Source organism: Neolamprologus multifasciatus, chromosome 12, assembly GCF_963576455.1.
Source record: "Neolamprologus multifasciatus chromosome 12, fNeoMul1.2, whole genome shotgun sequence".
Classification (NCBI taxonomy): Eukaryota; Metazoa; Chordata; class Actinopteri; order Cichliformes; family Cichlidae; genus Neolamprologus; species Neolamprologus multifasciatus.
In genome coordinates, this window is record NC_140450.1 from 13,786,020 (window position 1) to 13,801,574 (window position 15,555).

At 40.2% G+C, this 15,555-nt stretch overlaps 1 protein-coding gene across 6 annotated transcripts; it reads right to left on the minus strand.

The window, feature by feature from the left end:
• Nucleotides 1–1,904: 1,904 nt before the first annotated feature.
• zbtb35 (zinc finger and BTB domain containing 35) lies at nucleotides 1,905–14,131 on the minus strand. 6 transcript variants are annotated; one of them, XR_014877396.1, is made up of 10 exons: nucleotides 13,764–13,990; nucleotides 11,679–11,832; nucleotides 11,488–11,589; nucleotides 8,643–8,787; nucleotides 8,441–8,549; nucleotides 8,164–8,355; nucleotides 7,668–8,046; nucleotides 7,385–7,515; nucleotides 4,550–6,587; nucleotides 1,905–2,486 (listed from the first exon to the last, which is right to left on the minus strand). XR_014877396.1 is itself a non-coding variant. In XM_085181570.1 (9 exons), exons 2-9 carry the CDS (start codon nucleotides 11,812–11,814, stop codon nucleotides 6,063–6,065), a joined length of 1,719 nt encoding a protein of 572 aa, XP_085037696.1. In that variant the 5' UTR covers nucleotides 11,815–11,832; nucleotides 13,997–14,131; the 3' UTR covers nucleotides 1,905–6,062. The 6 variants fall into 6 exon arrangements, 4 of the variants coding, with proteins under 4 accessions (XP_085037696.1, XP_085037695.1, XP_085037697.1 ...); XR_014877395.1 differs by having other exon boundaries at nucleotides 4,505–6,587; XM_085181570.1 differs by lacking the exon at nucleotides 13,764–13,990 and adding an exon at nucleotides 13,997–14,131 and having other exon boundaries at nucleotides 1,905–6,587.
• Nucleotides 14,132–15,555: the final 1,424 nt, after the last annotated feature.

Here is a 15,555-nt window from a genome sequence, read left to right on the forward strand (position 1 = left end):
AGCCAAAATAAACAAATCTGAGATACTCATTACTCTCTGCGACGAAGAAGAAGACACTCACAACCTGAAATACCTGCATGACTAACCTTGATCATTTCATTGCAGTATGTCACACCTCCTGATGTTTGTGTTTGATGTGAGGTGTGCGAGTGCAAAAGAGTGTAATTAGGTGATAACTGTGTACTGCTCTGGGAACACACGTCTAACAATGTCCCGTGAGATGGAAAAGAAAAGATGAATCCGATTGGCAAGGCGCAAGTTAAATAAAATGTCTGTTCTACGGTGATTAATCTGGCAAATAAAATAACTTAATGAAAGAATTTGGTGAATAGTAATTGGAGTAAATCTGGAGTCGTTTCAGAACTGCGCTGTGAATCAACCTTAATTCCACCAAACTGAGTCCAAAAAATGGTTTTGTCTTAGATACTATATGTTATATCTAACCATGTAGTATTTCAAAGCAAACTGGAACGTTGAACAAAATTCTTTTCAGAGTGAAAGAATGGACTCTTGATACTTAAACCAGCTCAGGTGCATAATTTAGCAGCCTGACTCCTTAATGGAATTACATCAAAAAATACAACTGTGTACTGTACATGATATATATATATTATATATATTGCAAGCTTTAAATCTCCCTTCTTTTAACACATTGGCTATTAAGTCAAAGGTTGGAACTAAAGTATAAAAGCTGAGAGACTACAAATAATCAATTAACCAACAATAATTGATGAGGTTTCTTCCACTGTTAGCCAAAACAATAAAAAAATATATAAATGAGCCACACATTCAAATTGGGTGTTAATTTTCTTTTGTTACAGCAACCATGGGCATAATACTTAGATTCAGTCTCACACACACTGGACTGGTCTCATACACTCACCAAGACTCCAATTATCCAGGTAAATCCACAATTTACACCCGTTTGACTGTTTTGTTTTTAACAAAATCCCTGTATATCAACACTACGGCCCGATGGGCTTGGTGCATCTGAACAAACTAATAAACAATAAACAAATTGTGCCCAAAGAAAACATTTGTGCTGGCATAACAAATAGTAATAAGTTGTACGTAAAGGAAAGAACAGAAACGGTTAATGTAACATGGAGTTTTCAAAGGCTCTCCATCAACTGTCCATATATTAAAATGAATGAATCTGTGTTGAGAATCAAAGCGGTTCTCTTTTGTGAGGCCCAGAGTCTTCCAGCTTTCAAACACCTTCCTGCCATGGAACCATGAATATCTGCGCATTGATCTAGGGCAGCCTAAAAGGACTTGCTAAGGGAGGAGAGACGCGCTTTATAGCACAAATCAACATGTGCCGAATACATGCCTTTTATGTGAGTAAATAAAAACACTAAAGGACAGCCATGCATGAGATAAACTGGTTAACAATGAAGGAGAGCATGGAAAGTTTTGGTACCCCAATCACCATTAACAGTGTTTTGTCCAGACATTTTCTTTAAGGATATTCCTGAATGAACAGGATTGATTAATATGTCTGAATATATGCAAATACAGACACGTTTCCATTTCTTAACATTACAAACACTATAATAGTCTCCAACGTGATGTAATAATCAGGGAAACATTTGCCATATTGAGTAAAACAACTGGTAAACTACACTGGCTCTACTGATAGCAACTGAGTTTAGAGTATCTTCAGAAAAGGTCCATAAATGGGTATTTACTGAGATTGCTTTGTCCTCGGCTTCCACTGTATAACACATCTAGCAGGTTGCTTAGTGATGAACACTGACCAAACGTGTTTGTGTAGGGTTGAGGATTAGGCATTAACTGGATCTCCTCAAGGAAGAGAGTACACAGTGTCATATTTACAGTTGCACTGAGCCTGCGAGTACCCGTGCTAATCGTGTATATGAGCAGACTGAAAGACATAAACACACCAACGCGTGCACAACAGCGGATTCATGAACCGTTCACAGTGGTGAATGCACTGAGATTCCACTCAGATTGCACTGAGTTACTGTTGCTGCAAAAAGTTGTTGAAAAATGAAATATTGCAATGAGGAAAAAAAAAAGATATTTTTGTCCATGTAACAAAGAAAGTTACTGATAATGAGAAAAACTAACAGACCTAAGGTGTTATGAGTATTTTCCTCATTGAGTTATTTGAGGAAGTAATACTAAATATTTTAAATTCTAAATTAGTTGCATTCCCCATACAGTTAATGCTATGACTTAATATTGAATGCAATCTTCACTTGTTTGAAGCACCAAATGTAAAAAACAAATAATAGAAATGTATGAAAGTGTATGAGACTGCAAACAGCTGGGCGTTCATAAGCAAACACAATCAGCTCTGCCATGTGTGAGTCCTTCTTTACTCACCAGACAGCCAGTCACTTGTCTTAAGATCCCTAAAGGGAAGAAGTAGGGTCTGCCGGCTGCTGATCACTCTGCTAGCATCAGCAGCCTCTTCAGACGCTCCAGCAACGGAAAACACAAGAGCCCATCCACAGCAGCTGTGGATCAAGATTTACTTGCCCTTTCCATCTGTTATGGTTCCTATTGCAAAAATGCCTGTTTGTGTCTTTACTTAAGAAGGGTACAAAGCTGCTGTATGTAAACGAGTTCCTCCTCTCTGAAAAACCCCTCACTTTGCTTTCCATTCATTCAGTTCACCCGCGCTTGTATCTCATTTTCTCTCATTGAGTGCACACGCACATTAACAGACTCTTTCCTCGGACAGGCACATGCACGTGAAAGCATACACATGTGCAGACAGCGAGCTCACCCCACACAAAGCTCCCCAGTGTGTTAACAGAGGCGCACAGCTGACAAGAGTGAAAAGCTCAACAGTGAAAGAGTTTCAACAATGAGGACCATGGGCCCTAGGAACAGAGAAGCAGGCCTCTCTGGAATCTATGGGGCAAATATTTCACAATAAAAAAAAAAAGAAAGAAAGAAAAGAAAACCAGAGTTACCTCTAAATCCCTCTCCTCTGACGCACATTTACACACACAGTCCAAAGCACAGTGGCAGAGGCTTCAAAGGATACACAGCAACTTATTACAAGGAAATAACTTTGACAAAGTTGCTTCGCAAAGACGCTGCTTAATTGGTTTCCGCATATACTTTTCTGCTCCTGTGATTAAATGCTAAAAATGTTGTTTTTCTTTTTTCTTGTTATGCAGCACAACTTACCTGAGCCACTATTCCCTAAGCCTGGCAATACACAGCACACAGTACTGTGCAGATTCAAGTACATCTTGGTGAGCAACAGAGGGCTACATCTCTGAGGCCTTAACCAAAGTCAACATGACATCATTAGAGGGGAACACAATAACAGGACAATGCTGCAAACAACATATATCCTGCATCTGGTGCTTCAAATCTAAATTCTATTCAGTCGTTAATGTTTTCTGGCTTTAAAGAGCCGTCTGAGTTTGCATGTTATTCACTGTCAGCACATCAAAGAGGCGTGCATCAAAGAAAGACACATGAAGCACAATGTTTCATGTTCACTGACTGAATGATCATGAAAAGAAATATAATTTTAGAACTTTTTTTTTGCTTCAAGTGGAGATAAAATTAACTCAAGAAGGCTATTTTCCCCCTCTTGCCTTTATAAGACAGAAAAAATTTTAAGCTTCAGGTTTAAGTGTGCAAAACACTGCTTAATGCAGTGCAGATTACTTGCTTAACTTTTACATCTTCCATGTATTTCCTCCTTGGGGCAAACCGAAAAGTCAAAAACTATTACTTATTAATTTCATATCATTTCCTTATAACAGGAGGGAAAATTTTAAATTATTAATGCAGGAAAACCAGTAGAGCAGGCTATAAGGAAGCAAAGCACTGCTCCCAAGCCTTTACCACAGAGGGAGATGATGAGGTAAAAGGTGAATTTGGGGGAAATGACTGGCATTCGTCATAACACACTGGTAAAAACCAACAGGTGTTAGAGCCAGACTTTATTCATTCCAAGCCTGATGTAATCGAGCCCGGTCAAAAGCGGTATGAGAAGTTGAACAGAGTTTAGGTGGATCTCCAGTTAAGTGTTGCATTTTGTAGGTTTCATGCATAAATGTGCAACCCCCAACAAGCGGGGTTGGTGGCTTTAACTTTGAATGCATGCGCATACGTGACAGAATTTAAAAAAGCAAACAAAAACAAGTAAAACGAAAAGATATTAAAGTCCAGTGCAGTAAAAATCTGAGTCCACTGTAGGGGCTCTAGCCAACCACCCTCAGAGAAAACGAGATAAAGCTCTGCTGGGTCGCCAGCGGGTATATGAACTGAGGTTTCGATGTAGGTTTTTTTTAAAAATGCATTTTGTTGGCAACGTTTTCAAACAACACCCACTTATCGAGGAAACATTTTAAACGGCATTAGCTAATGACTGAGTATTTACGTTCAATGATAGCGATATCTACAAGCAGCAGGCCAGTTCTCTTTTACCCAAGGCTTCTGATCATAAGACTAGCGTTAAAAAAAACCCCAAAAGAACGGATATGCTGCATGTGAGAATCGGTCTTACTTGGGTGAGCATCTTCATGGGCCCGTGGCGACAATGTATACCGACCTTGCTCCCAAATCCATCCTCTCCCGTACCCGGTGACATTGAGCTCACCGGCTCTGCTGCAGCTTTCTCTCTGTTGTGAAGGAAATCCGCTGAACGAGCGGGTGAACCGACGAATCAACGGCGTCTCTAGGAGTCCGCCGTCTATCTCGTAACCAATAAGAGCCGAGAATTAGGACCACTTCAACTCAGTACTTCAGGAGCTGTCCCGGGCATGCGGCGAGACACAACAGGTAACCTAACCTGCGCGTCACGCCCCGTGATAGCTGTACAGGCTATTAACGCAGCAAGGGTTCAAGTCAGGGTCAGGAGACCTACGTGGGCTGTCCAGATTAATGAACACGCAAACAGAAATTTAAAAATGTAGATTTAAATGAAAACAAAAATAGAAAATTCTTTAGTTTATGCAGGAGACAATTAAAATGTTTTTCATGTCCACAGATACCCACAAACACATATATATATTTGCCTTCGGGACACACTAGTTGTCGTTCATTTCAAAACGAATGCCTAATTAAAATAAACTAAACATTTGACGTTTTAGTCTTCACTTCAGAATGCCAAAAACTACAATGAAACTACAGTAACTTTCTTTGCTTAAAACAAATACTTACCAACATCTTTATTGTGCTCTGTGGATAACCTGTGCAAAAGGTACAAGTTAAAAAAATATATATATATATATATATATATGGTACAGGTATGTATCCATGATACAAAATAAATAAAAGGCTAAATTTTCTAGCACAATCACATCCAACAGATATGCAACTCCATTATCCTTTTATTTAAATGTTTATTTATTGGATTTGTCTTGGTGGATAAATCTGATTGGATAAAGGAGCAGCTGTGTTTACCTGCTAATGGATGTATATAAGGCAATATGCATGTATGCACCATACACCTGGTGTGTATTACTGAACTCTTTGAAATTGCACTAATTGAAATGCTTTTCTAATTTTGTGTTTTTTTGTTGTTGTTTTTTTAAACAGTGTTAATTTTTTAATCTTGAAGATCTAAGTATAAAACTGGAGAACTAGCCCACTCTTGAAACCAGTTTTATTTCATAGCTGATTTTCCCCCTACAAACCACCGAAAGTTAATAAAATAAACATCATTATTAACAACAAGAGAAATCTGCAGCATATGAGCTGCAGCAACATCTGGGTCAATTTATCATAGAAAGTGACCCAAGTTCAGAAAAAAAAAAAAACAAAAACAAAAAAAAAACATTTGAAGAAAAACACAAAAATGAATTGATGAAGGGCTGCCGACATCGAGAATATGGCATACGATGGCAAACAGCACCTACAGCAAGACAATGATAACTCTGTCCATAGCAGTGAAGGCGGTGGGAACTGACATTCAACATAACAGACATCAGGACGTACTGAGGTGACATGCGGATTCTCACATGCAGAGATGTGTACCAAAAATAAAATGTCCATTGCAGGAGAATAAAGCTGTTAGGGACTAAGAGTGTCCAGCAGTTCATTAAAGACTCTTTTTCACATTCTCATACAACCGCTGCATGTTCTGCTTCCTCAACATTCACCATCTCTCCCTCCATCTGTACTTCCACCTGAGAGTTCACCACGTGCTGCCCGTCAACTTCAGTTGTGGTCACGTGTACAACCTGGATCTGCACTCCAGCCTGTTTTAATCTTTCCATGTCCTCCTCACACATCTCCGCCACCCCTCCATCCTCCATTACAACCGTGGCAGTCTCTTCCATCTCCATCACATCTACAGGCTCCACTGTGACGTGTTCAACCTGAATGCCGTCTTCCAACAGGACAGTTTCGGCTCCCTCTATGTTCTGTGCTGCTATGGTGAGAGCAGCGGTTGCAGCAGAGTCAGTAATGACCAGTTCGTCGTTTAACTTATCCTCGATGGAATGGACCTCTTTGAGGTGTGCCTTCAGCTCTTTCGGCTGGGTGAACCACATGTCACACATGGTGCAGTGGTTGGGCTTGACTCCGGTGTGGCTCACAAGGTGGTCTTTGAACTGGTCCCAGCTGTTGAACACACTACTGCAGACCTGAAGAAGGTGGAGAGCAAAAGAAGAGGTCATGATCATAGCACAGTAATATAGGGAGTAAAGTGATACAACAAATTACAATACGACAGCAGCCTAAACAGAGAAGCCCACACCTCCCTCTCTCCCGCCACCTTCTCCGGGTGATATGGGCAAACCCAGAGCAATTCCCAGGCAAGCTACAAAACTAATTTCTCCACCATGTCCTGCATCTGTCCTGGGGGATCTTCCTGTTAGGGCATGCCTAGAACACCGCACCCAGGAGGTATCCTTGTCAGATACCCCGAAGCAACTTAACTGGTTTTCTTTGATGTGGGAACGAGTCCTGAACGAATGACTACAGATTTATACTAACAAATAACTGATAAATTCTCACATTCATAAAGAAATAACTACCCCTCTTCACCTCAGCCATTATTTCCAAATATCCATAAAAGCTTTTCCTGTCCCACATTCCTGTTTGTTCTCATGTACATGTATTTTGATAGTTCAGAGTTGGAAGACATCTGTTTCTTGTCATGCCCACCTTGTTCAACATGTTAATGCACAAACTTGTGTAGCTTATAAACAGACACAAAGGAGCTCAAATGATTCCTTTGACAGTGCAGATATAAAGGGTGCATGTCTGTGATGACCCAAAACAGTTGGGTCATCCTTTTTTCACCCCAAAAGTGGAACATTTAGTATGTACCGGGACTTCTACTTTGAAAACTGACACGAGTTTCAGTGCTGCCCCATTGAACAACTTTCCGAATCCCTTCAGTGAGAACCTGATGGCCCTGATTGAGGACAAACTGTACCTGGCATTCATAGAGTTTCTTCCGTCCCTTCTTGGCTCCCGCCCCATTCTGACAGGCTGCCATATGGCACTTCAGTGTGCTATTCCGTGCAAATCGCTCATGACAATCTGGACACTCATAAGGTTTTTCGCCTAAAAATGGGCACAAAAAGACGGACATGTGTCTCAATGTCAGAAACACAAAAACAGATCTACTGGACAACTATGATAACTTATGTTTAGTTGCCAGACCTTCGTACTTTTCATTATAAACAAAGTGAGTTCAAACAGTGTGAAATTTTCACCTGTGTGCTTTCGCAAGTGCTCCTTAAAGTGTCCGAAGTGGTCAAAGTGCTTCTTGCAGTATTCACAAACATGCACTTTCTTTTGGGGTTTCTGGTTTCGAGACAGTTCCTCGGCATCAAAGTGAAATGTGCTGATGTGCTGCTTCAAGGCACCCTCTCGTGTGTAAGCTTTACCACAGTGGTTACACACGTGGGGCTTCTCCAGCGAGCCCAGGTGTGTTTTCAAGTGCTGTTTAAGATGGTAGTACAGCTTGAAGCTGCGGTCACACTTGTTGCAACGGAACATGTTGTCTGCTTGAGAAATCTGGACCTCGACAATCTCGACATTCTCCAGCACCTTGGAGGCAGTCACCGTTTCCTCATGATACACAACCTCATGCTAAGCAAAAACACAGAAAGAAAAAAAAAAACAAAAAAAAAAACTTTTGAGTTAATTATTTCATGCGTATCATTTAACAGTAGAAATCAGAAAAAATGTGCATTTCAGCTTTTATACCTCTTCTATTCCTCCTTTCTTGATCACCTGTATTGTTGGTTGCCCTTGCTGGTATTTGCTAGTTATGTCAGCAAGAAGAGCCAAAGCAGAATCATCTGATGCAGCTTGAGCATTCTTTGCCGCATCAACCACTTCCTCCAGCCCTGACTCCTCCACCTCAATGGGCCCTTCACCTATAACTTCAATCTGCACCTGCAGAACAGGGAAAATATTCAGCCTTAACAACTAAATATAGGACATCAAGCTGACTATAAAAGTGCACTGCAAGCATGCTGACCTGCTCCCCTTCCACTGAGGGTAGGGTTTCTGTAATCACATTCGATGTCTCAGCAATTTTCCTCTTTTTTCCTTTGCTCCTTGCTGTCATTGAAGAGCTTTCATTCATTCTACAAAAGAGGATCATTAAGAGGTCAAATGTTATTCAATTTTTTTTAAGTGAAATCTGGTAAATTCTAAAGCCAAAAGTGATGAGTTCTCACTTATTGTTGAGCGCTTTGATGGCTTCCTGCATCTGTAAATACTCAGCTGCTTTCCAGACATCATATGCCTCTTCTTCACCAGCTACAGCTAGTGTGGCTGTGTATGTGAACTCCATCAGCTGACGAAAGGCAGTGTTGCTCACACCTGTTAAAATATGACAGTAAAAGCAGTGGTGAGCAGGGCTCGCAAAATCGCTAGCCCGACGTCCCGGGGCTAGTGATTTTTCCAGTCGGGCTACCAAAATCTAACTCAGCCCTGCCCGTCGGGCTATCATAGGAAAATATATGTCAGTGCTTTTGCATTCTTTCGCCAATGTAGCTGAGTAATTATGTCATTGGCATCGATGAGCCACTGTCAATATGTGACATATTGAAATCGCGTTTGAATTTGCGCTTGCTTTTTGCTTTCATTTTCATTTTGCGATCGCGCGAACGGTGTATAGAGAGCGGCAGCACTGATTGGTGAGTGACGATTAATTGCGCACCAATTCCTCTGACATCGTCTTATCACTCATTAGCTTACTATTCAAACGCGACAAGTGAAATCTCTCGCAGCAAGCTTAAACATGTGAGAGGTTGAGTGCGCAAAGAATCGCTGATCATTATGTAAGTACGTGTGTAAAAGCAGCAGGATTTACGCTGGTATTTTAGTTCTGCAGAGCCAAATAAGACAGGTCAGGGTGAAGAAGGGGCAGCCAAAGAAAAGCCAGCCAAAGAAAAGCCGATCACAAAACGGAAAAGATATGACAAATCGAGTCCGTTCTCACTCCCGAGGCATAACATGGGGACGTTTTGTCACGTCCCGCGGCGTTCCTGAGGAACGCAAAAGGAGACTTTCGGCGTTCTTATGGTACGCGGCGGGTTATGGCTGAAATCCAGTGCAATGACGCACCCGCGGTAACCAACGTTCCAGCCCTGTATTCCAGCCCTAAACCTAACCTTATCCCTAGCCCTAACCATAACCTTTTTCCTCACCTTAAACAGGACTTAAATGATGTTAAATAGCGTGTTTCTAAGCTATTTGAAGGAAAAGAGCAAACATGTGTAGATTGAGTCCATACGGTTCTCATATTTCCTCATTTTTCCGAGGTCGTCATTTAGGAATGTGGTGGGTAGCCGAAAATGTAATATGTTGACGATTTGTCACCTAGCCTAAAGACTATGAGGCAAAAAGAAAGCGCAGCTTTTTTGGTTTCATGGACAAAAGAATTTCTGTGGCTGGAATATGACGAGCTAAATAACATGATGTTCTGCCAGGTGTGTTGTGAGTTTCATTTGATTTCTGAGTCGACAAGCGCCTTTGTTACTGGGACCAGTCATTTTAAGAAAGACCCCATCAGAACCCATGAGAAATGCAAGAAATGCATTATTGCCCAGTCTGCAGTATCTTTCCCAGAACAAACACCAATTGCAAAAAAACATACTACAAATAAACCAAGCACAACAAGAACTCCTGAAAAAGCTGTTTAGAACAGCGTGCTATATTGCAAAGAGTGAACTACCATTGGCAGAATTTAGCAGTCTTTGCAAACTTCAAAAAGCAAACGGCCTAGATCTTGGTTCCACTTACTTCTTACCCGTGACTTCAGTGAAAATTTCAGATTCAGGATCTGACGCAGACTGATTCATGTTCTACACAGTTCTTACAAGTTCATAGAAATTTCTGTTCAATTAGAACCAAGTATTTGAGTTGATGGTTTTAATTTTTATACAGTTGTTGTGATTTGTATTTTAACAATTTTTTTGATTAATTTTTTGTTTCCGTTACAATATTATACTTTAATGTATAATATTGCAAAGGAAACCAAACGTAAAAAAAATGTCTTTTTTTATTCAGGCTACTTAAATTTATTTTGGGCTACCAAAAACTGAAGAATGCCTGCCCGAAGGGCTACCAGAGATTTTGAAATTTTGCGAGCCTTGGTGAGTAAAAGCTGATCATGTGTAGCAAAATATCTGTCTATCAGCAAAGTCCCAGCTTGGAAGACAGCAAGTCTTCCAAGCTGGAAGACTAATATTGCAACCCGTTCTGATATACTAATAATAAATTGCAATTTAAAAATTACAACAAACCTGGAATACTTACATTAAATATAATGCAAAATCTCTTCCTGACACCAATTTAATTTTTGAATGTCTGCATTTTTCATAAGCAGGGATGTACTTTCATATGTTCCTATCACTTAGAAAAATGTTCTACATAGTTCTACTACCAAGAGGTGGGAGTGTGATGGTCAAACTATTAAAAAACAAACAAACAAACAAACAAAAAACAAACAAACTGAAAACTGTAAATAAAGCAAGCAGAGTTAAAGCAGACTGGCTGACTGATAATTCAGCTGTCAAACACTAACAAATATAATCTATATTAAGGATATATTACAGCCAGTATGCAAATGAGTTCTTAAATAATGTTTTCAAGTGTTACCACTATAAAGTTTGCCTACCAGAGAGCTAAACCATAAACTGCAATAAACTGTAATGTGTCCTCTCAGAAGGCATCTAAGTCATGAATTAAAAACAAACAAACTAAAACATAAATCTGACATCAAGCTCAATATTATTATACAATTTGTTAAGTTCTCAAACAGCAATCTTCTCATTTTTCTCATAATCCACTATGGCTCAAGCTATGATCAAGAGTACTTATTTGGATGAAGGAGGGGAAAAAAGCTTTAGTAAAAGTTGAGTTAAAATCATTCGGTTTCGTAAAACCACATTTACTCTAAGCTACTGTATTAATAGTGACAGCGAAATTCATCTATAGGTGGAACAGTCTCTCTGGACATATTCTTCCTGTTATGACACAATGTAGTTTCGCGAGTATAACTAACACACTACATACCTTCTATCTCCACCAGTGGCTCTTGGGTATAATCCTGAAAAAACTTGTGGAAAAATTGACTGCATGCTGCCAACACTGCTTTATGGGCTCTGAACTGGTGTCCTGGAAAAGACATGAAAAATGGAAATTAGTGTTGCCTCAGAATTTAACGTTAAACTTATAAAGATTACTTACACCAAATGCCTGTTTACCATCCACTATCAAGGTAATATCTGTAAACTGATCCAGCTGTCGCTGTTCGTTAAGTTTGTCCATCATGACTTTGTAATGTGCTGGGTACTCGCTGCCCACAGTGGCCTCCACTTCCACCTCCACCTCCGCTGCCATTATTGTCTGATCTGTCTTCTGTAGGAAGAGAGGAAGATATATATACACAACATGATCAACCTTGCTCGTTGTTACAATTTTACCACACAAATCTTTCTCGCAGCCTTATTTAAATATTATTAATTACATACTGGCATTTAATGAAGGTTCTTTTAAGTTACTTAATGTTATTAGTAACAACTGTGTTTTCCTACTATTATATAGAAACGACTGCTCACTTTTTATGCATTACAAGACAAAGAAAATATTTTGGGACCACTGCAGCTGACACTAAATCCAAAGCAAAAAAAAAAAAAAGGAAAGGACTTTTGTAGTAAAGCAGTAAGTTCACCAGTTTGTTTGTTTGTTCAGATTGTTACTGACTGATATTGGCCAATCATCTCATCTGATGTGTCAATATGAAAATGTTTTAGTGCGTTTTTTAGTTTTGTTTTTTTGGCAGAAAACAATACATATGAAGATGTTTGGCTTATTTTAGAAATGGTGTCAATACACAGTTTGTCCAGCAGGGTGTGCTCCAGCTCAACTGTTTACACTGCTCTCAAAACAGCCATTCAGTCAGGTCCAGAAGTATTTGGACAACGATTCAATTTTGCCTCTGCACACAACCAAATAATATTTTAAATGAAACATTCAAGTATAGATTGAAGTGCATTAAATGTTTAGAAGGTCATTTAGTCTTTAAAACAAGTTTGTTTAAAATATAGTTTGCCATGTTCGCGGGCTCAAAAGTAACCACACAACTGAGAAGCATTTTCATGGCCAGGTGAGGCATGTTGCCTTGTGCTTCCATAACAAATTAAGCACACAAAAGATTTGGAATCAACTTAGTGGCTTTTCACTAGAACACTCAAGATGAGGTCCACAAAATATTTATACGAGGGAAGGTGCTGATTAGGCTGAAAATTCAAAACAAACCTATTAGAGAGGTAGAAGAAATTTTAGAATTGGCCACACCAACAATCTGCAAAATTCTTGAAAAGAGCTACCTCAGCTACAAAAACACCCAAAAAGCACCCACAAAAGAAGAGGACTACAATTTCCTGCTCTAGGGAAAAAAAACCTTCCCAACATCTAATAGAATCAGCACTTGAGGTTTGAGGTGTACTATTGTCTACAATCAAGAGCCTTCATAAAAGCAAAAACTGGGTTTACAACAATTTGTCTTTAAGACTATTTCAGGCAAAGTCAAAAACAGGCAAACAGCTCATAAGCTGTAACAGACCACATCGTCACTGCTGATTATTGATCACGCAGAGCAGCAGGATGAATTCTAAAGTGTACAGGGCTCTATACCCTGCTCATATTCAACCAAATGCCGGTGGCGTCATTCCTGCAACCACAGTGAAACTTCTCCGAACTCAGCTCAACAGTGCATGCTTTTTAGATACTGACAATTCCGAGAGAGACTCACAAAGAGACGAGCAGGAACTGAAGGCCTAGCAGATCATTTAACAGCAGGAAATGATAAGTTGATTAATCCAGTAAACAACAGTGTTATTAAAAGCTTCGTTGACAGGAAGAAAGTTGCTGCCCTTTGTAACGCTGTACAGTATTGGCACTACGTGATATTTCCTACTTTCTCAAGTTAAACTAATTTTTGTTTCTTTGATTTGTAGTCAGCGATTTACACAATTTGATACGTCCTTAATGTAGTACAACATAATGTAAACGTCAAAAGTTTTCCCATTAAGGGAGCATGTTTAGAATTACAGGGCGGTGTCTTAAAAGAAGGGAGACCTGAACGATAAATCATAAACATTTAATCACTACCGGATATTAAATAATACCACTGAAAGGTTTTGTGTGCTTCAAATCCTTTTTTGGCACATGTTAGCTCAGCTCCGTGTTAGCTTAACTAGCCAACACACAACCCTCCCCCAAAACCGAGACACAAAATAAGTCATTTCACACACTCGACGGACGCGTCTCACCGCAACCCCGCTTACCATGAATAGACACATCGCCACAACCCTTTTGGTACTGTAACATGACGGAAATAAACATGGTACAGCTCCACAGTGTTGCAGGTAACGGGCCTCTTAGCACGCTCGCCATTTCGCGTTTGACAATCAACATTACGTCATCAAACCGCGCATTAAAATACACTTTTCCCTGACAGATATTCTAATTGTAACCATAGAGGGTCGAAATACACGTTGCAAGCCATCGGTATACATACCTGAAGTTTGGTTATGCTGCTTTAGAAAGTTATTTAGCGATAATATTTCCTTCGACGCATGTACCGATGTCCTACTCTCGTTGCTCCAAAAAGGGCGGTCGTTCAAGCTTCAGGCCTCGGATTCCCAGAAACCCTTGCGAAGTCAAGGACGCCGGGGAGCGTTGCTTGGTGACAATAGAAAAAGACAAACACTTACCTGGCTGGGGGAAATAACGACTACCAAACAAACAAAAAATTAAAAACTTTATTCTCTTGTCACTGAAGTTCCTTTATTTTAATTTATTCAACATATCCACATTCTACATTTTGGGGAAAAAAACGTAATTCAACTGAGCTCTCACTTTCATCATTTACTTTTTATTAAACGCATGTATTAACGTGTACCTATTTTTTCTTGGTGTATGACAAATTAAAATAAAAGTATGAAAACAGGAAAATGACCAAATGGAAACTTTCACCGGTTAGTGGCCTGGAAGCTCAAAGTTCGGCTGAGTTCATCCTAGGGGGATTAGTGCGCTTGATGATTAACAGGAGTTGATCTTAAGAAATTCCAGCTGAAACTCGGAAGCTCTGTTAAATTGAGGAGATGGGTGCACCAGGTCTACTTTGCTCTAAAATAAAACTTACTACACTTTTAACTTGGTAGTCTCACAGCACATGTCACATGTTGGCAGTGTAACTGGCAGTTTGTGGACACAAATGCAGGACTCATGAGATGAGAAATAGTTTAAGTTCAAGTTCAAATTTTATTCGCCACATGCAGTGGCAGGTTGCTCTGCAGTGGAATGAACCCACCCACCGACCTTACACACACGACACAGACATCACATGGGGATACAAGTCAGAGAACGGTTGCATTACAGAAAAACCACTGACATGTACACTACAATGGGAAAGTACAAGAGGAAAAAAAGAGACCTCTACTCATGCTGGGCTATAGGAGGACAGCATGAGAACAGGAAACAAAAAAACTCCTCTGCACAGAAAGCACATAAATGTCCACAGTACAACATTATAGAGCACGTGACCAGCAACAGGGTTGGGTAGGGGATAAGGAGTAATCCCAGGCAACACAGCAGCCATCCTGCCACTGCGCCGTCTCTCCAGCGTGGGCCCAGACCCGCCTCGTGTTCCCAGGAGGCAACAAGCATCGAAGGCATTGGAAGGGGAAGGGGATGAGTGAGTGCTTATCAGTGTAAATGTATTTGTGTGCGTGTCCATAGTTCAGCTGAGACAGTGTCCTTCGCCCTACCAGGCGAGGTTAAGTAAACAGTCTACCAGCCAACCCAGGTGGCCTTGCATGGAGTGGGAATGAACAGACTAAACACACTTGTTATCAGGGAGTTTTTGTTCGGCTCCAGCCTTGAGCCCACAGCTGGCGCCGAGGGGATATCCGTATTAAATACACTCAAAATCCATCTTTAATTCTGAACCTCACAGGAAGACAACAAGTCCAAAACATTTGCAGGATAGCAGAACACAGGAGACAACAAAAGACAAAAGAATACTGACACAGTATACACAAGATATTGAAGGGAGACGTAACAGGTGAGGACACA

What these genes read in the sequence shown, in the direction of transcription:
- zbtb35 (XM_085181569.1), bottom strand. An exon ending in GCACTTGCGAAAGCACACAG is followed by an intron (nt 7,516 to 7,667) that starts GTGAAAATTTCA and finishes GCCCATTTTTAG; the next exon opens with GCGAAAAACCTTATGAGTGT. An exon ending in AGAAACTCTATGAATGCCAG is followed by an intron (nt 6,588 to 7,384) that starts GTACAGTTTGTC and finishes CACCTTCTTCAG; the next exon opens with GTCTGCAGTAGTGTGTTCAA.